Source organism: Rhinolophus sinicus, chromosome 13 (genome assembly GCF_057876585.1).
Source record: "Rhinolophus sinicus isolate RSI-liver-muscle chromosome 13, RSI-T2T, whole genome shotgun sequence".
In the NCBI taxonomy this organism is placed as follows: domain Eukaryota; kingdom Metazoa; phylum Chordata; class Mammalia; order Chiroptera; family Rhinolophidae; genus Rhinolophus; species Rhinolophus sinicus.
This window is the reverse complement of record NC_142513.1, coordinates 52,293,805-52,316,825: the sequence shown is the minus strand read 5'-3', so window position 1 is coordinate 52,316,825 and position 23,021 is coordinate 52,293,805. Positions and strand designations below refer to the sequence as shown.

The 23,021-nt window shown below is 46.3% G+C and overlaps 1 protein-coding gene across 5 annotated transcripts in view; it reads right to left on the bottom strand.

Annotated features, from left to right (window-relative positions):
• Positions 1-743: 743 nt before the first annotated feature.
• Positions 744-23,021, bottom strand: part of LOC109444914 (protein FAM169B) — a 59,162-nt gene continuing 36,884 nt past the window's right edge. For 3 of the 5 annotated variants that reach the window (XM_074317603.2, XM_074317604.2, XM_074317606.2), the window contains exons 5-9: positions 20,232-20,409; positions 10,025-10,207; positions 7,048-7,188; positions 2,820-2,914; positions 744-1,576 (exon numbers count right to left, since the gene is read on the bottom strand). In XM_074317603.2, the coding sequence (XP_074173704.2) occupies positions 1,412-1,576; positions 2,820-2,914; positions 7,048-7,188; positions 10,025-10,207; positions 20,232-20,409 (762 nt within the window). In that variant the 3' untranslated portion in view covers positions 744-1,411. The remainder of the gene's footprint in view (positions 1,577-2,819; positions 2,915-7,047; positions 7,189-10,024; positions 10,208-20,231; positions 20,410-23,021) is intronic. The other 2 variants (XM_074317605.2, XM_074317607.2) reach the window with 2 other exon arrangements.

Here is a 23,021-nt window from a genome sequence, read left to right as displayed (position 1 = left end):
TATTGAACAGAAACTTCCTCAAACCTGAGACTTTCAGCAGTCCATTTTCATATATAGACAAAGTACCAACCCTGCATCTCAAATAGGACAATGTGCCCAGCACACATGTACGTCACGTGTTAAAGGTTCTACCGAAATCACATGCAAAGCTCCCTCTCGGCTGCGCTGAACCCACTTTTATGACTGTGCCTACTGCACAGAGCCCACGTGCACGGGGCACTTTGCGATGTCGCCGTATAGCGCTCCAAACTACTTCTACTCAACTGGACTCTTCTCTCTAATGGGCAGGAAAGTCCGGAAGAGACCCTTCCAGAAAAACCAGTTTCCTTGGGTCCAGGAACCTGCCTCTCTGTACATCCCCAGTGCCCAGCAGAGCCTGGCCCTGAGCAATCGTGCTGAATGTCTGCGGTACAACTGGATGGGCAGATGGATGGATGGTTGGACAGACAGGCAGACACATGCAGACAGACAAATGAACCGACAGACAGGTGGGTGGGTACACAGGAATGAATGGATGGCTGGATGGGGAGATGGGGGATAAGTGGAGGGAGGGCAGGCGGATGGATGGACGCACGGATAGATGGTGAATGGATGGACAGACACAGGATGAGAAAATAAGGGCCTGAGGAGCACAGTCCTTGGCTTGGCACTGACTCCCCAATGGTGGCCGAGCGTGTGCCCCAAGCAGGGCTGTGTAGGGCGTTCGAGAAAGGGGAAGCCAGTGTCACATTTGGGTCGGGCTCTTACCTTTACAGTCACCTTTAATCCCACAGCCGTCCCACTCAAGGGACCAATACGCTACAGGGCCATCAGCCCAAACTCCCCTCCGGGGGCTTCTCCTCTGACTTAGGTGATGGCTGAGCTAATGTCTCCTGTCTGGAGCCCACTCTGAGCGACTCCTGTATACCAGGCCCGATACGAATGAGAGGCCCACAGTCTGCCCCGGTCAGCCCGGGCCCCCATCGTCAGGCAGCTTCTGGAAAGGTAAGTGTCTCCTGAGAGGCCTGCCCGGTGTCGGGTCTCAGGGCAGTCAGGCCACAGGGCAAACCTGAACAGGCTCTGTGCTGTGCGGACCGGGCTGGCGTGGCCCTGAGCTTCCCTGTGCAAAGAAAATGGCATATTCGTGTGGTTCCAGCGCAGTCTTTATAAACTCGTCCTGACTCACAGAAACCATATCAGGTCTAAGGAATCTGAGCTGGGGGTGCAGTTACTTGCACCTGCATAGCACTTGGGGTGTAAGGAAGCATAGTCTTGAGCCCACACAAGCCTGCGACAGGCCTGTCTGCCTTGCAGGCAGGTCTGGTCACTTTCTCCTCAAAGGTTACAAAGAAGACAGCAGGGACGGATGGCAGCTAAGGTCGCACAGCAGGGAGTGACAAGCAGCTAGCTGTCCAATCAGCATCGCGGGGAGTCAGGAACTGGGCCGCACGTGCTTCTGCCAGGACCCCCCGGCCAGCCCCGCGGCCGCCGCTGTCCTCTTGGTGCCCTTCCCGTCCCGCTCAGCCCCGCAGGCGTCTTCCACTCCACAGTCTTGGTCATCCTTGATCCTTTCCAGTTCTTCTCCACTGGTCCTCTCCTGAAATCACAAGAGAAGCTACAAAGCATCCCAATAACGCTGTTTATCTCAGGGGCCTGCGGGGGCCGGGCCTGTCCTAGCACTGCATGTTCACATTGGGATGGATGGGCCGGGTTCAGACACCTTGGTCAGCTCTGGGGCACCATGGTTTGTGCGCCAGCAGCTCTGAGCACATTTCTACTGATGGAAACAGAAGGGAGGCCCCACCCAGGACATCCAAGAAAGAACAAGGCAAGGAAGCACCTCTTTAAAAGTTGCGGCTCTTACGCTTGAATGTGCAGACTTCCCTGACACACGCCCGTGGGCGTCACATCACACGGGATGCCTCCTGCTTCCTCGAATGGCCTCCGAGGTTTAAAGGGGCAGTCGGATCAGTGACGACGCAAAGCACAGTGCTGCCTGCCCAGTGGCCTGGTACGGTCGAACGGTAGCCCATCTCCCCATTGGGAACCAAGGGACATGCAAGTCCTTGTCCGCCAGATGGCTAGACCTAATGTCAGGCTCCGGGCAGCTTTCCTAGAATGATCCAGCACTTACTGGGATATTTTATTTCTTTCATGTTCGATCCTGAATCGCAGAACCACCTACTTGCCAAAATAAGCAGCATTCCCCACTAAGTGGAACTGTAAGTTCTGGATTTCAAAATCATTACCGATTCTTTAGGGATTCGAGCAAAGCCCCTTCTGTGCCCGACAGTGGATGTTATCACAGTGACCTCGTGTGCACAAGTGTCTGGCTTGGCTTCATGAAAATGCTTATGGAATCACACTTCAAAATCTTACGAACTAGTGAAGGACAAGAGGCCACTAAGAAACAATAGTCAGCAACCATCCGTGCCCACGGTTCTGCTTTCCCATCACTCTGGTTAGACACTAAACAGTGCCATGTTTCATTTGCTAGTGCCTGGGCTTGAGGGGCAGGGGAGGAAAGAAAGACAAATTTCTCTGTGCTTTTGTTCTGCTGGAAAGATGCTGGTCCATGGCAGAATTTGAAATCCAGATTTTTCAACATTTCCTGCACAGTGCAAGGTTACAGTGCAAGGATCCCCACGTTTAGACTTGGCTTCCTTAGAGCTTGCCTAGCTCAGAGCAGAGGACCACGCCGCGTCTACTTCCAAAGCTCCTTCCTCACCCCGCGGCGCACAGGCTCTAAGCCTGCAGCTGAGGTGCTCAGGAAGCTAATGAGCAGCACGGTTACTAAGGAAACGAGACCTACTCCTTGAAGGGCACATCCACCACCGTACCTTGTTCCTTTCTCCATCATCGGCCGGTCGGGGTCCATCATCTCGAGAAGTCGACCTGGGACTGCTCACGTCCTCCTTGGAACTTCCTAGGTGAGCTGCCCTCCCCAAGCAAGAGAGCAGGATAAGCAAGTAGGCCCGGCTCCCAAGGGAGTGGACCATGCAAAGATGAATTAATACATTAGGGACGCTTCCGAAAGCACAGATCGCCGTGACCCAAGTCCGTCCTACTGACCTTCAGTTTGACACCTCTCCAGCGCCCTCTGGAGGACAGGGAAACCTGCCCGTGTCGGGAGCATTTCTACTCAAGCATTTCTGAGCTGGAATTTTTGTCTTTTCTTGCATTATTCAGGCATTACATGGAGTCAGGTTTCCAGCTCCATTCCTAGCACTTTGCTCCCTGGAATTTTTACTCACAAGACAGCCCATAATTACCCATGTGAAAGCAGTCACCCCCCACACACACCAAACCAGTCCCAACTTAGAATGGGATGACCTTCTTGTCCCACGGGGCACCTCCCCACACCCCAAAATCCATATATGGGGGTTTGTCAGGGGCAAGGGGTGAGGTCAGATCCCTTAGGGAAAAAGTATGCAGTTTCCTGTTTGAGTTGAAAATACAAATAAAATACACTTTCCAATAAAGAATAAATGTATTGTTTAGTTGTTACCTATATAAGTCAATTTTAAAGTTTATTTCCAGATATAATAAACTAGAAAAATTGGGTTAGGCAACATGTAATTGTAAGCATTTAAAAATACCAGCACGCTTTTGTGCTCTCTCAGACTTTTTACGTAATACAATAGTAGTTGCCCATGTAATTTTCTTCACAAAAATGTAAGCTGAGAAACGAGTTCAGAGACTGTGGCCTTTTTCACCACTGTATGCCAACCACCTCCGGCAATGCGTGGTAGCGGAAGACGCTCCATTGGCGGTAAGCAACGGAATGAATGAGAGAACATACACATGGGTGAATGAATGAATGAATGCGTGAATTAGTGACAGAATGAGTGAGTGAACGACAGAATAACTGAATGAGCGAATGAAGCAGATAATCCATTATCAATTTTCTACCTTTCCTGCTATATCAAACTTTTTATGTGTTATGGACGAAAGCATATTAGCAGCTATCAAACGCTCACTTCTATTTTATTCCTAATCAATGAAAGTTCAATAAGTTTTTAAATGAACGCACTAATTTAGAGTGACAAGTCTAAAACTCTGAGAAACCACCCCCAGGTAGACCTAAGGTTAAAAACACCCACAAGCTACCGTCCAGGACGCACAGACTGCACCGGCCGCTAGGGGGAGCCACAGAACCTTTCAAAGAGCACCATCAGGCAGAAAATCCGCCCAGCATGGCGGTTCTGCTCTCAGCACTTCCCAGCATAGCTCACCGCCACAAAATTGCTGCTGCTGCTCTCTATGTGATGCCTGACTCACCAGTACCAGCTGCAACAAGCACAGAGCTGCAGTTTTTTTAAAAAAAATGACCCCAGCTCAAATATTTCGCATCTCTATAGATACACTCCCTCAAGCTTTAAAAATTAAATGTAACTAGAAGAAAAAATATTTTCCCTGTGGATGACAACTGGAAATCTATTCCAAAGTCACCTGCAAAGAAAGCAACATTATAACATGAAGAATGAAAAATTAATTTTGAAACCTGTGTGCAATGATTTTCTGCCTCCAGCAACATTTCCGTAAAAGAACATGAGACTGTGGACGTATGGTTTCATGTCACCCAGTAAAAAGGCGTAAGGCGTGTGCTGGCTAACTGGGAGGTCACATCGGATCCTGGTGGTCAAGTTTCAAAGGCTTCAGATGTAACTGGGTGTAGGAAGAAAAGAATTTCCCACAAAGTGCTGCTCTCCAAAGATTTGAATGACCCTGTAAATATTTTCAGGGCCATTATAAGCCACAGATGTTATCACAGGCAGGATCGTGCAGACTTTAAAAGACCTCATCCACAAATGACACTGCTTCAAAAATAGATTTTAAAACATTTAAAAGGAGCACAAGTTCATTTCCCTTTGGAATGCTATAAAATGTCCAGGCCTTACTTGGGATATAAAAAGTGACCAACTCCGCTGAACTTCTTGTCACAATTCTATTTCTACGGCCCAGGAAACTGCAGAAACCCTCCAAAATAATACTCAGAAATCAAGGGACAGAAGACAGAACTTGAAAACCAGAACAATTCAAGAAAGCAATTCTAAGAATAACTGACTAATTAAAAACTAAAATTAAATTAAGTGGCCTCATGAGATTTCCGGGGAAAAGATTCCAACATCTGCACTGTTGGGTGACCTGTGGGGAAATCTAATGGGCTAACAACACTTGCTGATTTCCGTGAAGAGAAAAACAGACGAGAAACTGAAACTACGGAGCGTCTGGGCTAATTGTGATTGCATTTGTAGCCCTCACCCACCAACCTGAAAAAAAAAAACTGATATGTTAGCACTGACTGACAAAATTGCTACAAGATGAAGCTTGTGGGCTAAAAACCTTCCTGGGTGAATTAAATCCTAACTTCTGGCCCCAGGGAGACAGAAGGTGTGGGTGAGGTTGGGAACCTGCCAGGATTTTTCAGGGAGTGAAAAGACTGTAACTTAATTTTTCTTTTTCAATTATAGAGTTTTTGTAATCTAATTGTATCCTAATTATAATGATGACCCTTCTTCCTTCAAGGGACTCATGCATGCTTCTGGAACATTCTCCATGAAACTCCCCTCATTTGCTATTTTAAAGAGAGAGTTGGCGAATCTCTGCGTGAGTTACAGTGACAGCTCTGGCATGTGTCTTCCAGCACGGCTCTGTCTGACCAGACCACAGCAGCTCCCACTCTTGGATAACCCCCAGTGCCATTCTCCTGAGAGAAAGCCATCTCCCCAATGATGCAAAAACCTCCTCCTCCTGCCTACTCCCTCCGCCTGTGCAATTTCCACATTCCGATATGCAATCCATTATTTTCTTCCATTCCAGGAAAGGAACTGCAGGCTCCCAGACACAAAGGCCGCATCCAGGGGCTAAAGGCTCCTTTGGGAAACTCGTCCATGAACCCGAATGGCCGGGCAGTTCTGCGCGCAGAGGTCCAGGCCGGCTTCCCTTCGCTTCCACCTCTCAGTGCCATGGGGCACGTCACGGGACCTCCTCATTAGGATCACAGCACAGCCCGCCGTGCCCTCCTTCCCAGGTGCCCGTCACCCCATGAATGTCTGCAAAGACCCAGGAGGGCTTCCAGCTGAATGGCCCCAGTAAAGCCCGGGTGATCACTATTCTCATCAATGAACTCCAAGGCGCCCCCTGGCCCCACCAAGGTAAGCCAGTTACGCACGTGGACACAGAGTGAGGCCCTGGGCCTGCCCATGGCCCCTAATGAGCTCCCTGCGGCGTCAGAAATGGCACTGGACGTTGGCAGGGGCACCAATGCCAGGAGGGAGAAAAGCCAGCGCTTGCCCTTGTCCAGGGAACCTAAACTGTGGGAGGCCCCCGCGCCCACACCCTTAGCACTGCGCTGAGAACGGCCTGCCGTGCAGTCCTGCCCCCCTCAGGACAGGTGGAAGGAACCCTGGCAAAAAGCAACGTGGAGACGCAGGGACAAGTGTCTCTGCCACCCTGCACTGCCCTCTGGCTCCTACTTAATGGTCTTCCTTCCCACCCGTCCCCTTGGCGCCATCACACAAATGCCCTCCATCAAAGCCCCCCGCCCCAGCAAACCCTCCGAAGCACCATCTATAACTGAAGACAGCGTGTGTGTCTGTCCTGGGGCAGCCCAAGTGGACGGCATGTCCACCCAGCATGACCCGTGCTACCCATAAAGGGGACACTCACTGGCCATACTGTCTACACGATGCTGTCACTTACTGTCCCAGAGGAGAGGGGGTCAGCCTAGCTTGTTACAGTAAAACCCTTGTGTGTCTTTTAAATATTTACCCAGGTGCACACATTGCCTATTTGAAATAGTGTTGTCATCTGACCTTGTGCTGGACAGGGATTCTCGTCTCCTTACGTTTCAGTGCTGCGCTCAAATCAAGGAGCTTCGTTTAGCTGAACTGGGGGAGCTCTTCCTGGGCAGGGGGTTCATTTAGGAACAGAGTGGATGGAGGATGAGCTGCCACCACCCAGGTGTCACTCTTCCTTTGCTCCTGCAGCAGCAGCAGGATCTGTAGAGATCCACCTGCGCTTCCGTCCGATACCAGAAACGAGGCCAAAGGGTACTTTTCTCACTCGACTCACGGTCTGGAAGTCTTGACTCCTGAAGCTGGACCTTCAGCCAGATGCTGCCTCGCTGGCCCCAGGCTCCCGGGGGCTCCACCTCCCACAGGCGCCCCCGCTCCTCTGGGTGGGCCGACAGGAACTTCCTGCAGACTGAGGAGAGCAGCACAGCGTGAGTCGGGCAGGGCCACTTCCGGGGCTGCCTGCAGCCCGGCCGGCTCAGCTCTCGGCTCTGACCCACTACATAAAAGACCCTTTCTCATCATCCTCGCCTGCCCAGCCTGGGACCCCTTTTCGTCCACTCCATCTTTCTCAGCTCAGGTGGTCGTAACACAGACACTTATTTGCCCACAGTCTGGAGACTGGGAGTCGGAGTTCAAGGTGTCAGCAGGTGTGCTTTCTCCTGAGGCCTCCCCCTCGACGTACAGGTCGCCCCTTCTCACTGTGCCCCCGCATGGCCCTCCCTCTGAAGCCCTCTGTGTCCTCAGGTCCCTGTTGGATTAGGGCCCCATGCTTAGGGCCTCCTTTAACCTTAATTAGTTCTTTAAAGTCCCCCTCTCCACCGAGAGTCACATCGGGGTTAGGCTTCAACATAAGAATTGGGGGGTTCCCAATTCACCCCCCCTCACCCCACCTCAGGCGCCATCCTTCTCCCTCCCAAGCATCCTCAGCCCTCCTCTCCCACAGAATCTTCCAGATGGCCCATTCTCCGCAGGCACCTTGATTCTAGAGTCCCCTTGAGGCTTGTGGGCTTCATGCCCACGTTCACAGGGTGAGCCTTTTCAGGTGGCAGGACCCCACGTCCGGCCAACAGACACTGCCCCTGCCTCTGCAGGTGTGTGGGGACTCACCAGGCTCTCTCCTTACATTCTCGGGCCTGGGCAACAGCACAGATGGAAACGTACAGCGCACCACGCGAAGTCCAAGCTGGCAGAGGACTAGATAGAACATTCTGACCTCCTGTCTCCACAAATGTAACTCCGTAACAACAGGGAAAGCCAGTTTTAAAGTCAGAATTCCGGGACGCCTTGGAGTTAGGCACCAGAATATGGCAACGCCAAGACAACTGGTGCCCTGCCGGCAGCCCTCCCAGCCCAACTCCCCCAGCACTGCAAGAGGCCTGGGCACACCAATGTGGACACCGGCCACACACAGCAGCAGCTGTCCCTGGGGCCCAAGGGTACACACACTAGTCACGTGGTCAGCCCTCAGGTGCACAGAGCCAGGTATGGTGTCCACATGGGCCCTCAGCAGCCCCTCCCCTGGGTAAACCTGAGGTGGCTTCGCTGGGGGCCAACACACTCAAACAGAGGTCTCAGAACTGAAGCAAGAATGACAGAGGGACGGGCAGGACGCAGGTGTGGACAGAGAAGCAGCCGCCTGGTTTCTGGAACCCTCCAACACCTCAAAGTGAGCTGCACAGCGCAGGAATCCTTGAGCGCTTTACGAAGGGACTCAAGGATCCTCTGAGTTTAATTACAGACTGAGAGTTTAAAAATACACAGAAACGACTAAACCCACTTGAGGAAAATGTGTTTGCGCCTCCTTTTCTTATGACTTCAAATTTGCCTCGTCCACCTTTGCTCTCTCATCTATTGTTTTCCCCGTGACAGGGTCCAAGGACATCTGGATGCCCAGAAGCGAGGCAAAGCGCAGGGTGGGTGGGTGCACTTCCTGGGGGTTTGGGGACCCAGGGGAGACACTGAGCAGAAGCTCCACGCTTGCTGACTTGGAGTGTGACGGTTAACATCAGAATTGTCGGAACATCCTTGGGCAAATAGGTATAAAGTTTTCCCTTCCAGAACATGGCAGGGGATTGAGACGGTTCCTTTTATGTGTCAGTTTGACCGGGCCGGGGATAGGGCCGACATTTGATCAAACACTATTCTGGGTGCATCTTTGAGGGTGTTTTGGATGCTATTAAAATTTGATCAGTAGACTGAGGAAAGCGATTGCCCTCTCTGAGGTGGGTGGGTTGCATCCAATCAGGTGAAGACCTGATTATACAACAAAAAGGCCCGCCTTCCTGCAAGTAAGAGGGAACTGTCCCTGCCTGGCTGCTGGCACTGGGACATTGCTCTTTTCGTGCCTTCAGATGTGACCTGGACCACTGGCTCTCCTTGGGGCGTGAGCATGTCAGCTTCTGGGCTGGAACTACACCACCGGCTCTCCTTGCTTATTGACTAGAGGCCTTGGAACAGCCCAGTCTCCACACTGTGTGAGCAACGACGTATCATAAATCTCTTCTCTGTATATTCAGTGGACCCTTGAACAACATGGGTTTGAACTGTCCACTTATACTCAGATTATTTTCAATTGACTCATGCCATTTAAACCCGCATCATTCAAGGGGCAGCTCTACGGTTGGGAATCTGCATGTGTGGAGGGTCAAGTGTAGTTATACATGGGTTTTCAACTGCATGGGAGGTCAGGACCCCCAATCACCATGTTATTAAAGCGTCACCTATTTAGAAATACACATACATATATTGGCTCTGCTTTGAGCTGCCCTCTTGGTTCAGCCCGACTGATACGACTCGGAGGACGAGCACAGAAGAGGGGAGCCATCGTCTCCAGCAGTAAGAGCTACAGAGGTGCCCGGGGGTTGGTGCCTGCACCTCAGCTACTGCCTTCCCTTCAGCTCCTGGGCAGCCCCATGGCTTCCAGGGAAAAGGGCAACGCGCTGAGCTACAAGCTTCAACCAAAAGAGCGAAGGCCCGCTCAGGGCCCAGCAACAGATTCTGTTTGTCTCTGACAGTGTGTTGATTTGTTTCCAATTATTTCTCAGGCTGGGGGAGGTTTGGCCCTTGCCATCAGGCGTCCAGTCTCGCGCTGAAGCACTGGGAGATTTCTCAGCAGGAAGAGGAAACCCCCCGCGTCACAGTGCTAAGGTCCCCGAGGAGCTGCCCTCCTCAGAATCCCCTGGAAGGCACGCGTGATACCCATCCCAGTGCCCTGGACGCATCCGCCTGACACAGGGTGGGCTTACCTTGGTACATGGCAGGAGAAATTGGCCAGCTGACGCCCAGGGCCTCATCCTCGTGGAACATCGCACAGAAGTCCCGCAGCATGGCCACGCCCAGGCCTTGGCGACGGTGTTTCCTCCTGACGAACACGGTGTCGAGGACGGGCAGCAGGTAGCACACACCCACACCCTCGCCACACAGGCTGCCTGCAGGGACAGCAAGAGACAGGCTCTGTCCCTGGGGTTTGCGCTGACCTGCCAGAAGCCCAGGGAACTCCTGCACGAGACCACCTGGAAGCAGGGCTAGCGTCACACACGGAACAGCCGAACACAAAACAGCAGGTCACTCCACACCACCAGTTCTCCAGCTGGCTGGTCGAGCAGCCCACATTCCTCATTGCTGCAAATGCAGCCACCTGAGGACGACACTAAAATGAGAAGTGAAGCTGGTGACTGAGCAGAGAAGGCTGTTCGTGCTCCCATACCCCTGAGACCCCACCCTCACTGTGCACGGCTCACAGACTCTTGGAGCCAATGAGAGGCATCTGGGTGACATCACAGTTCTCCCTGGACCTAGGAGAGGTGGGCTGGGAGACCACCCGACACTTCCCTAGGGCACAGGCTTGTTTCAGTAACTAACGAGGGCTCACTGTGTCCAAACATGGCACAGTGCATTTGCCCCAAATCGACTAAGTCCTATTTCCCATAAAACATCAATGACTTCGCTAAACAATGTGAGAGAGGGGACAGTGGTACCTCCTACCTTTTTATTTTGAACTTAACTTTCCTGCAACCAACACCAATGCCAGCCCAGTTGCCGATTCTGCAAAGGGGGCTTGGTTCTGCAGCATCGAGTGTGTGTGTGTGTGTGTGTGTGTGTGTGTGTGTGTGTGTGTGTGTAGGGGGATATATGGGAACGCTTTACTTTCTGCTCAGTAGTTCTGTAAACCTAAAATTGCTCTAAAAAATAAGTTCCATTAATTTTTTAATGTATTAGGCATTTTTTAAGTGAAATTGGACCCTTACCTCATATCATATACAAAAATGAATTCAAGATGGATCTAGATATAAATGTAAGAGTTAAAACTACAAAGCTTTTAGAAGAAACATAGAAAAAAGTCTTCAGAACCTTGGGTTAGCAGAGTTCTTAGATTCAATACCAAAAGCACAACCAATTGATAAATCTGACTCCATCAAAATTAAAAACCTTTGTACATCAAAAGACACCACTAAGAAAATGAGAAGATAAGCCACAGGCTGTTAAGAAAATGTTTCCACATGACATTTCTGATAAAAGACTTATATCCAGAATAAGTCTATGTAAAGAACTCTTATCATTCAATAAAATGAAAACAACCAATTAAAAATGGACACATGATCTGAACAGACATTTCTTCAAAGAAGACATACAAATGGTTAATAATCAATGAAAAGATACTATTGTTAGGAAAATGCAAATGAAAACCACACTGAAATGCAACTTCTGACCTACTAGGATGACTATAATCAAACGACAAGCAATAATAAGGGTTGACAGGATGTGGAGAAATTGGAACCCTCATTGCTGATGGTAATGTATAATGGTTCAGCCACTTTGTCAAATCATTTGGCAGTTTCTTAAAAAGTTAAACATATGCTTACCAAATGACCCAGCAATTCTTCTCCTAGGAACCCGTCCAAGAGAAATGAAAGCACATGCCCAATAATTCTATTAACCAATGCCACCCCAACAAATTTAATAAAATATTTAAAAAAATGCCCAAAGACACGTACGTGAAAGCTACAGCAGCATCACTCATAAAAGCCCAAAACTAGAAACCATCCTGGTAAATGCATAAATACAATGTCGTATGGTCATACCATGGAACGTTACTCAGCAATAAAAAGGAATAAAATACTAATACATGCTACCATTTGGATGACCCTCACAAATACCATGCTAAGTGAAAGAAGCCAGATGCAAAAGACCACATAGTGTATCATTCCATTCGAACGGCATGTCCGGGAAAGGCAAGCTGATAGAGACAGAGAGCAGAGGGGTGGTCGCCGAGAAGTGGGACGACGCAGAGACTGACGCCAATCAGGCAACTTTCTGGAGCGCAGGAAAATATCCAAAATCTGGATCAGGGTGATGTTTACACAGCTCTCCAAACTTGCTAAAACTCACTGAATTGTATACTTACAATGGGCAGCTTTTAGGGGATGTAAAATTATACTTCGGCACAACTGACTTTAAAAAGATACAATCGGTATGAGAAGATACAATTGCACTTAAGAGATACAATCAAGTATGGAACCGGAAACAGAGTAACTTTGCAGTGGAGAAACCGGGACAACACCCCTGTGAGCCATCAGGGGGAACACCACGGATAATGCTGATGTCACACACATATGTGACCCTGTAAGGAGCAGGGCACGTCACTGTCCCCTGTCCCCAAACACATAACCCCAGTCTGATCATGAGAAAACACCAGACAAACGTAAATTAAGGGACATTCTATAAATACCCTGACCCGTAGGGCTCAACAGTGTCCATGTCAGGGAAGACATTTTGTCCCAATGGTCGTCCCCCTACAGGTTACATACTAAGGGGTAAGACTTTGTTGGGTAGAGTTGGGCTTTGAAGAGCCACACACCATTGTAGTATATAAGGGTGTTTTTTTTTTGTTCCCCAAGAATGAATACTTGCCTGTTGAGGGCAACAGCACCCCACTAAGAACGCAGGCCTCAGAGGAAAGGCTCTCAAAGCTAAGGGTGCATGAGAAGCATGGGGAGGGCTGGTGAAACCAGAGACGGCTGGGGTCTCTGGGGCAGCAGGTTTGGGGTGGGGCCCGAGAACTCCTGCAGCCCACCCGACATGCACAGCACTGTGCCCGCCTGATCACACTCTACTTTCCACTTCTGCAGACATGAAGGGCTGCCTGGGGGTCTTGACTAGAAGGATTCCAGCCCAGGCTGTGACTTTACAAACAGGATTCTTCCATGGGTTAGTACAGGATGTATGCCCAGCCCACAGTCCTGCTTTCAAATTGTCCCTACCACAGCCTCAGTGAAAGAGCTAAGACTAGGTGGCCATATCGGAACCACGAAAGTGAGCCCACCCATCCACAGACAACTGAGCTACAGCTGAGCCCATGATCCACAAGAAACCAATACAGAGGCCAGCTGGACCCATCTTATGCTTTCAGAAGACTCTGCATGACGTAAAACTCGAACTATAGTAGGTCCTGTTCCTTTAAGGCAGATATGGTTACAGGCCAGGTGGACAGCATGGCAAACTAAAGTCAAGGTTAGAAGGAAGCAGGAAACATAAGTGGGTAAAGGAAGCTGATTTGCAAAGATGAGACTGAAGCAGCCTTTGGGTAAGAAGGCAGCTGCACCCATGAGCTTCCCCTGGATCTTTCCAACACCCCATCTTGCAAGTCTTCGAGGGGATGTCAGTTCTTTGCAACAGCAAGCCCTTTCTCCGCGGGTGGTGGACTTGGGACCTCAACCGACACCCCTCTCTCGCCTCCCCTTTGATGCCGCTTATGTCTCTGCTCAAGTCCAGAAGATGACATGTGGCCCCGGCTTGATGAGACACAGGAGGGCAGGAGGCATCCGTGGCACAGGGCGTCTGGAAGAGGGGAGAACAGGAGGCCTGCTCATGGGCAGGGCAGCTGAGGCCACGTCAAAGCGTCACTGCCACCTCACAGCTCACATGCTCATCTGGCCTGCAAATCACATAATCTAATACTTTTCAGGGCTGCTCTCGCTTCTGTGATCTGCATTTGTGTTGGGCTTTCAGAAATCTGAAATGGAAAGTTCTGTTTTAGATTTTCATACAAAAGCAAAATACTATCTAGCCCTAAATTGGCGAACTCTCCACTCACCAATCCTGTTATTTTCTTCCCTTGAAAGCCAACAGTCTCGTGGACGTGGTGGGAGCCATACTTAAACCAAAACCTCACTAATGTTGATTATATGGAGAGAACTTCAGCTTGAAAGAGTGAAATGATTAAAGGGTCAATATTTGGTATGAAAGGCAATCACAGAACCATCAAGTGACGGGAGAGACTCCAACCAGACTATGTAACGAAATGTCCCCAAAGAACTAGGTCTCCCTGAAAAGACCTCATTCAGTCCATGCAAAGGCACACACTGGTCTGAAAACGGAATGTGCTCCGCAGGGATAGAAAGACACAGACCACTGACGTACACAGGGACCTGGAGGGATCGCAGCGGCACGACGCCTAAAGCTGTGGTGAGGAAGAGCAGAACGGTGGTGGCCAGGCTGTGGCGTGCGGTGGCAGGAAGAGTTTGTCTGGAGGGTGGAACTATTCTGTATGTTAACTGTGGTTGCAGTTCTATGAATCTGTGTATGGGTGAGAATTCATAGATCCCGCCACAAGGTACATAAACACGTCATCACTATGTCATACACTTGAAACTAATGTGATACCGTGTTTCCCGGAAAATTAAGATCTAGATGGACAATTAGTTCTAATGCGTATTTTGAAGCAAAATTAATATAAGACCGGTTATATTATATTATACCCAGTCTTATATTATAGTAAAATATGATCAGTCTTATATTAATTTTTGCTCCAAAATGCAGTAGAGCTGATTGTCCGCCTAGGTCTTATTTTCAGGGAAACATGGTATCTATCGTATGTCAACTACAACTGAAAAATAAATTTCAAAGAATCTAAAAAACTTATAGAGCTATAAAGTCAAAAAGGTCAATTTTACTGTCTCATCATTTTTAAAATAAGTCACACACACACACAAATAAATGTGCTAAGAATGTACTTAGAATGTGCTAAAAACGTACTTAAATAGGTAAAACCTGGCCCCTGCGAGCCTATTTATACAATGAATCTGTACATTTTCTTTTCCACGCAGAATGGAATTGCTAACTTCAGCCTAGCGACAGCTAAATTAACAGATATTCTGAATCACGTGGATCTAAACCAATGAAGAGAATTCTACTGCTGCCACGCTGAGCAGTACGCCATGTGCTAGGCCCCTATTTTAAGCATCAACACGACAACACTATATAACCCTGTGACAAGGACCAAAGACAGAGCCAAGACTGGAGAAGCATCGTTAACTGTTCTGTACTTCTGAACTACAAACTCCTCCTGTAGCCAATTAAATCACAAGCATTCACCAATGATGTTTCAGAAATCACTGTGTAAAACAGTAAAACATTATAAAATATATCGATTCACTATCTAAATTATTTTTAAGTTATCTGCATGCTGCTAATATCAACCATTTTAATTCATCAAAATAAACCCATCTCTCAACTTATAGAAAGAGAGGGGCAGGCAAGGAATAAAATTCTACAATCCATACTTAAACAAGTCCCCCATGACACAGCGGTGGTGGAATGCAACGATCATGCAAATTCCCACATACATTAAGTAACTATTTGAGAAGTAAGTTCAAGAAATCATTTGGAGACACCATAAGGCATCCAAAAGCACATAGAAACCAGGGGAGATTTTAATTTCAGAAAATTGCAAATGGAATAGATAAAACCTGTTAGTTTGCAGCCTACTGTCCACAGAGTACAACTCAATCCCCAAGACTACAGAAAATATTGGCGGGGGAAACTGAAGGCTACCACTAAAGGTATTAGAGATCAGATGTTAGGAAAGAGGCTGGAATTTTAAAGGGACTCCTGGCAGCATGAGAACCACAGAATGAGTTAGACTCAAATTCAGAGCAGCTGCTGGCTTACAGCTAATGTACACATGAATGAAGGAGACCCCAGGGTACCCAAGGAAAAGAAATCAGAGACCAGATTGAGGTCCACCCTTGAAAGATAGACTACACAAGATAAGATCTGTGAGTTTGATGCTTTTCTTAACCAAGAACATTCCTCGACGTGGGCAGCTCAACTGGCAGAAAGCTGAAAGCCAAATGGGTTTGAAAGCATAGAGCACAGCGTCCGAAACCAGCAGAAGCAAGAAAACCACAAAGAAGGGAAGCAACGTCCATGCCCAAATTTTTGCCTGACTACCAATTTTGCAGGGAAGACTTCTATAAAACCAGCTAAAGCAGCAGCCATGGGCAGTCATACAAACAGACGTCAGCAGCTGCAAATCACAAAGGAGACAGTTTTCAATTTGAATCTGGTCAAGTTGAATGCCTACTAGATCAATAACCCAAAAATCTTCAGAACACACACACACACACACACACACACACACACACACTAAAAAAAACCAGACTTGCTACAATATATCTGCAATGCCTAGTTTTCAATGAAAAAATATACATAACATAAAAATGAAATCAGTCCTAGACACATCACAGTCAAACTCCAAAACAAGATAACGTTAAAGGCAAAGTATTAAAAAGTATTCAGAGAAAAGGACATGTTATAAATGAGGGGACAGTAAAATAAATGATGGCTTCTCACCAGAAACTATGAAAGCCAGAAGATACTGAAACAACATACTCAAAGCACTGATGGAAAAAAGTTATCACAAATTATTCTATAGCCAGTTGAAGTATCCCTCAAATATCAAAGTGAAATAAAGCAAAGGCATTTCCAGTAAGCAAAAAAACCCGAGAGAATCTGTTGCCAGCACATCTGCACTACAAGAAAAGCTAAAGAAAGTATTTTAATCTGAAGGTAAATGACACTGGATGGCAACTGAGACAAACACACAAAAAACTGTTCATGGTAAATATGTGAGTGAACATTTTTAAACTGTATGTTTTTCTTTTCTTCATATCTTTAAAAGATATCACTACTTAAATTACAAATTATAAATCAGTAGTGACAGGTTTCTAACAAACAGATCTAATATATAACAATAGCACTATGTAAATAAAATGAGGGGTAAATAAAAATACAACTGTTGAAAGGTTTCTATATTCTACCTTAAGTAATTCAATATTAACTCTTTGTGAACTGGTATAGGTTTAAGATGCATATGTGAGCCCTAGAGTAATAAAAAAAAAAGGCAAAAATATAGAGCTAGAAAGCCAACAGAAAAATTAAAATGGAATACTGAAAAATGTCTGATTAAAATAAAAGAAGACAAGAAAGGAGGAACAAAGGAACAAAAAACAGAAGGTAAAAAGCAAATCGCAAGAGGGAAAAACTAAGTACAATGCTATCAATAATTAAATGTAAATAGAATTAGAATAGACTCAACACTCCAATCAAAAGACAGATTTTAAATTAGATTTAAAATCCAAGACCCAATTGCATGCTGTCAACAAAATATATGCTTTAAATATAAACATAAAAACAAACTAAAACTGAAAAGCTAGAAAGAATATATTCTACGCAAACAGTAAGCAGCATAAAATGAAGTAGCTATATTCATGAGAGACAAAGCAGACTTCATAACAAGAAATATTACTGGAGATAATCAGGAACACTCCGTGGTGACAAAATGGTCAATACACCAGGTAAATACAATAACGATAAATTAGATGTGACTAGTAACAAAGCTACGAAATACATAAAATAAAAACTGACAACTAAAAGAAAAAAAAGTGAATCCACAGTCATAAAGACTAACCTGCTACTCTCAGAAATCAATAAAACTAGCCAAAAACATCAGTAAGAATATAGAAGATGTAGATGACACCATTAATTACCTTAATCTAACTGATATTTCCAGAACACTAAACCCAATGCTTGTAAGAGATATATATACACTTTTTCAAGTACACATGGAATGTCTACCAAGATAAACCATATACGGGGCCCTAAAACAACTCTCACTGCTTTTCAAAATAGTGAGATGTACCAGACTATATTCCCTTACTACAACAAAATTAAACCAGAAATCCACAAAAAATAAAACATCTAGAAGAGATCACAAATACCTAGAAACCTAAAACTCATTTTTCAAGAACCCAGAGAAATCACAAGGTAAATTAGAAAATATTTTGAACTGAATCAAAATGAAAATCGGTAAATTGATAAATTAGACTTGATCAACATTTAAAGTTTCTGCTCTTTGAAAAATAGTATTCTACCAAAATGAAAATGCTTTCAAAATACATATCTGATAAAGAACTGATACCTGTAACATATAAAGAACGTTCAACGCTCAATAAGAAAACAAGCAACCCAATACAAAAATGGGAAAAATAATTTGAGTGGACATTTCATCAAACAGGATATATGACCGTCACAAAAGCACATGAACAGATGGAACTACACTTATGCAGTGATCACTTCGCAATGTATACAAATATCTAATCACTACACAGCACATCTGAAACTGATATAATATTGTATGTCAACTATAATTGAAAAATAAATTTTAAAAAAAAGAAAGCACAGGAAAACATGATCAATATAATTTGTCATTAGGGAAATACAAATTAAAACCAAAATTAGATACCACTTCCCATCTCACAGAATGGCTATAATTAAAATTAAGACTAACAAAACCAAGTATTGGGATGTTGAACTACCAGAATTCTCATACATTGCTGGTGGCAATACATATTGCATGGAAATCTTTTTATTTTGTCTCTCCCAAAATAAGCTAATCCAGAAATAGGCAGTGAAAATTTGTTAAGTTGGCGATGTAAATCTGAAGAATGTATTTTCTTTCTTTAATTTTCTAAAGGTTTGACACTTTGGAAACTCACTGAATTGCTGAGTAACTAAGAGTCAACTGCCAATTAAAAAAAAAAAAAAAATCAGTTCACAGATGAAAACAATGTGACCTAGAAGTAGCTTCAGAGAACTTTCCACAGAATTTGTTGGAATTAAATAGGAGGCAGGAACACAGGCATCTTCTCTGCTCTGCCTCAGCTCAACCTTTCACGGCCAGTTCCCCTCCAAGGCCCAGGGCCTGCCCTGAGAGGAACAAGACGGCCACACCAACCTGTACGTCACCCCCTCGGAACAAAGCCAGCCACCAGGAGCAAGGGCCGGGCCAGGCAAGACCAAGCTCAAACTCTTTCTGCCCCACGGTTGCAGTTCTCACACATTAAGCTGGGATCTGTTGCAAGTTTCTATGACTAGTAGTGGAATGTCTAAGGCACAGGTGAGTTTGTTCCAGATTTCAGATCAGCCATTTGATAGACGATCTCGAACAAATGAGCACCGCAGCAAAGAGGAGGTACAGAAGGGCCCCCGTCATTCTAATTATGCTCCAGGCACGCTGGTCCCCCTGAAACTAAAGAACTAAAGAACACAGCCACTCGAAAAAGTGAAATGGTACATTGAAATCAAAGGGCAAATGGCTGCCCTGACCAAAGGAGCTGAAAAACACAGGCTCTAACACCTCCGTGGTGGCCCTTGACAAAATAATTAAGTAAAGCAGTTGTTTGCCTGGGAAACTGGTCATCTCACACTGAGAAAAAGAAAATGAGAAATGCAGATTTACTCCATCCTGAACAGGTGGAACATTTACCCAATGTGAACAGAGGTCAAAACCACCATCAGCCTCACTACACCTTACAGCCTACTTACCTCAGAGAACAGCCTATCCATGGTGATTTACTGGGAAATTTTATTTTTGTGAAAATGTAGAAATTTATAAGAACCAAATGATGGGGCTGGGAACAAATGGGTCAGAGATGTTGACAGCCTTTAAAAATTAAAGAAACGATTAAAGATATAAGGTATATAAATGTCTGATCACTACGTTGTACACCTGAAACTAATATAATGCTGCATGTCAATCATAACTGAAAAATCAATTTAAAAAAAGAAAAACTATTAATGAAAGCAGAGATCCCTTCAGCAAAATGGTACTAGTTCCACGCTCACTTCTTGTCACAGCCCCGAAAACTAAGTCGCAGCCTTTTACCCTCCACTTGGTATCATGGCCGACCTCCTTCTCTTCTGAGGTAATGTCTATAAATCTTGGCATCCAGTGTGCTTTTGCACCACATGTCAGCTATTAGCAATGGCATTTTTCCTGACAGCTAATTGGTAACATTAAAGGAAAGAAATTAAAAGCATTGTGCTTGCAAAGTCATTTTACACCATTAACTGCGACAAGTATTTAACAGGGGACATGGCACTGCCTGGGAATCAAAGGGACATGCTTTTCACCGTTTGCCAGTAAAATGAAAAATGTGGTGAAAATGAAATGCATACCTTGGCTTTATTTACACGACAGCTGAATTAGTGATACTTCCTGTGCCAGAAGAGTCTCTCCAAGCAGCACTCATGCTAAGGCAGGAAAGACATCTAGAGAGCCCCGCCAAAGCCTGGAACGGTGGTGGCCCTGCTTTGCCCTGTAGCCCTTACCTTTCATTTTGGTCGTGTAAAATCCAACGGCTGCTCCATCTCTCCACAGAATCTTAGCCTCCTCCTTCACAGAGTGAGGTAAAAAAAACATGTCATCGTCATCCAATTTTCTCTCCAATCTTCCAAAAATAACGACATTTAGAATGAAAAGCACAATCCTTTCCCCAAATGACTGAACCTTTGAAGGAAAATAAAAGAACAACCGAGTGAGATGACAGAGGAAAATCAGATGGGATAAATGTTGCGCTTGGAATCGCCCCACACGTCGGAGCCAGGTGTGTGCTCCAAATGTGAATCATAGTTTCTCACAGAGGTTTTCACACCCATGACCTTTCACACCCATCGGCCTCCAGGAGGTGAGGGGCGCTGCCAGAGGAGCCTCCTGGGTTCCCAGGGTCACAGACGTGGACTAGAAGTAGGCAGAAATCAATATCATGACACAGGACGTTACTTCACAGGGGCAAGGCAAATCATTTCGGTAGATTTGCTGGATGTGTCCAGAAATGAACCCAATCCGCCATTTTTAACAACAGCCCCGGAATTCTGGCCCTCAAAAGGAGGGTAAAAAATTGGGGTAATCAATTGCTACACCAAAAGCAACTGATTTTTCCATGGCTTGTGATAGCTTCTAAGCGAGCATGAGCCCCAATCCCAGAAGATAACAGGAGCTCAAGGCCCTCCCCGTTCTAAGCCTGTACATTGGAATTGTCTCTCACCCACAACAAAGGCAGGACAAATGACAAAAATGTATCATGGTCAATGTCAGGCCCACCCCAGAGCTCTATCCTGAACAAGTCAAAATGACTTCATGCTTCTGCCTGTGAAACTTCTCTGCATTTGTATAGTCCCCGGACGGCAAATAAGTGGCACAAATGGAAGCCTCCCATTCCCACGCCCCCGGCAGACATAGCTAATCAATCTGGACTCTGAAGTGGCTGAGGCTGGAGACAGTCTCAGAACCCTCCTTACTGCAGGCCCCTGGACAGCTAGCTCCAAGCAACTGCTAAACTGTGGCACTTGAGATGAAACCAATCCACTACTGACAAAGTGACAACCGCTGTGTTAGATTTCACTCCGACAGCACTGGTCTGTGACAGCCGAGGTGTGTGGCTGTTGGTCACCCCATCCTGTGCCCCACCACGCGATCAGCAGCCCCATTTCTGGGCTGTGACTTCCACCCACATGCCGCCATTTGATTCTGACCAGCTGCTGGGGAGGTCCGGCTTTCTAGGAGAGGAAATCAAAGCTCAAGGAGGGCAAGTGATTGCATTTATTGATTTTCCTGCCTCCCTCCGCAGAGGACTTGTGACAGCCGGCGGAGGGCTCTGTCAGAGGCAGGCAGCCTTAAAATGACAGTCCCGGGCTTCTGAGTGCCAGGCCCGCACCCCTGCCTGGGCCCAGCCAGCAGTTCCCTCCTGAATCTTCATCCACTGGAACTGAGACTTTGGGAAAGGCTTGGTTTTATATTTAATACTTGACCTTTCCATTTTTATCATCATCATTTCTTCTCAGCCTAGATTTGCTGGGAGATCTTCAGCAACTCAACCTCTCTGTGCCTCAGTTTCTTTCACTGGTCAAGGGAAAAGACCACCCAAGTGGTCTCTGAAACATTTCTGTTTTTCAACTGCTCTGATAATAAAAACAAGGCAGGTTGCAGCATCCTAGCAAATGGCACAAAGTGTTCAGTGCCAATAAACTTATTAATTGGCCCAGAATGTAAAATATTTCACCTTCATCTGGAGCCAAATCTTAGATGAGGAAAAGACTTGTGAACAGCACACCAGTTAACTCTGAGAAGCCACCCCAATTTTGAATCTCAGACAGTGGCAGCCAAATCAAGTTCAGGCTTTAGGAATAACGAGCTAGTCACAAAACCTGACTGCTGTGATGTGGGAGGTTATAATTGTCAACTTATAAAACCAAAAAGTTCAGAGGAAAGCCAGAAGACAAAAGCAGATTGCATCTGGCAGAAGGGAAATCTCCAATCAAAAACTGGCAGGAGAAAAGGAGAAAAAGAAAATGTACTTAATCTGTCCAATTTCATTATGGGGGAGTAGGGGTGGGAGGGAGGGGACGTGTGACATGTGATTCTGACTTAGAAACGTTTCTGAAAACAAAACTAAGATCCAGTTCTAATCCCTCAATGAGGACCACTAATTATGTTAACAGAAAGAGCACTAAGAAAGCGTTTTTTTTCTGTTTTTTCTTTTTTTTTTTTTTTTTTTTTTTTTTTGTTATTTTGTGAAGAAGAGCTGGCTATGGAACAAAATGTAATTAAAAGAAAAGAAAAGTCAACGCCCAAAGTTCTATAAAAGGAGCGGGGAACTAACCCCGTATACACCCGGGGCAGGACAGGGCTTTACAACACAGTTCTTTAAGTGGGAAGAACACCCAGTTTCTTAGTATTCACAACACAGGCCATGTTTTCAGAAAATGTGGGAGTTTTCCCCCTCTAAATTTAGAAGTATTGACACACAAAGGAAGTGAGCACTCTTGTTGTGAAAAAACAAATTTAAAGAGCAGATGAGACTCTTCCTAACATCAGAACACCAGCCACTCAGTGCCACCTGGCCCACCTACAAAAAGGGGCCGGACAGACCACCACACCCTCAGGGACATCAGCCCCACTGGGTGTGTCCCTCAGTCGCGGACTCGCACGGCGGGGTCCATTTGCTGGACCCTTGCTCACATCCATCAGAGGAAAGCAGCCCTGCTGACCCCTTGACCTCAGACGTCCAGCCTCCAGGACTGTGCAACCAGACATTTCTGTTGTGTAAGCCTCCCAGTGAG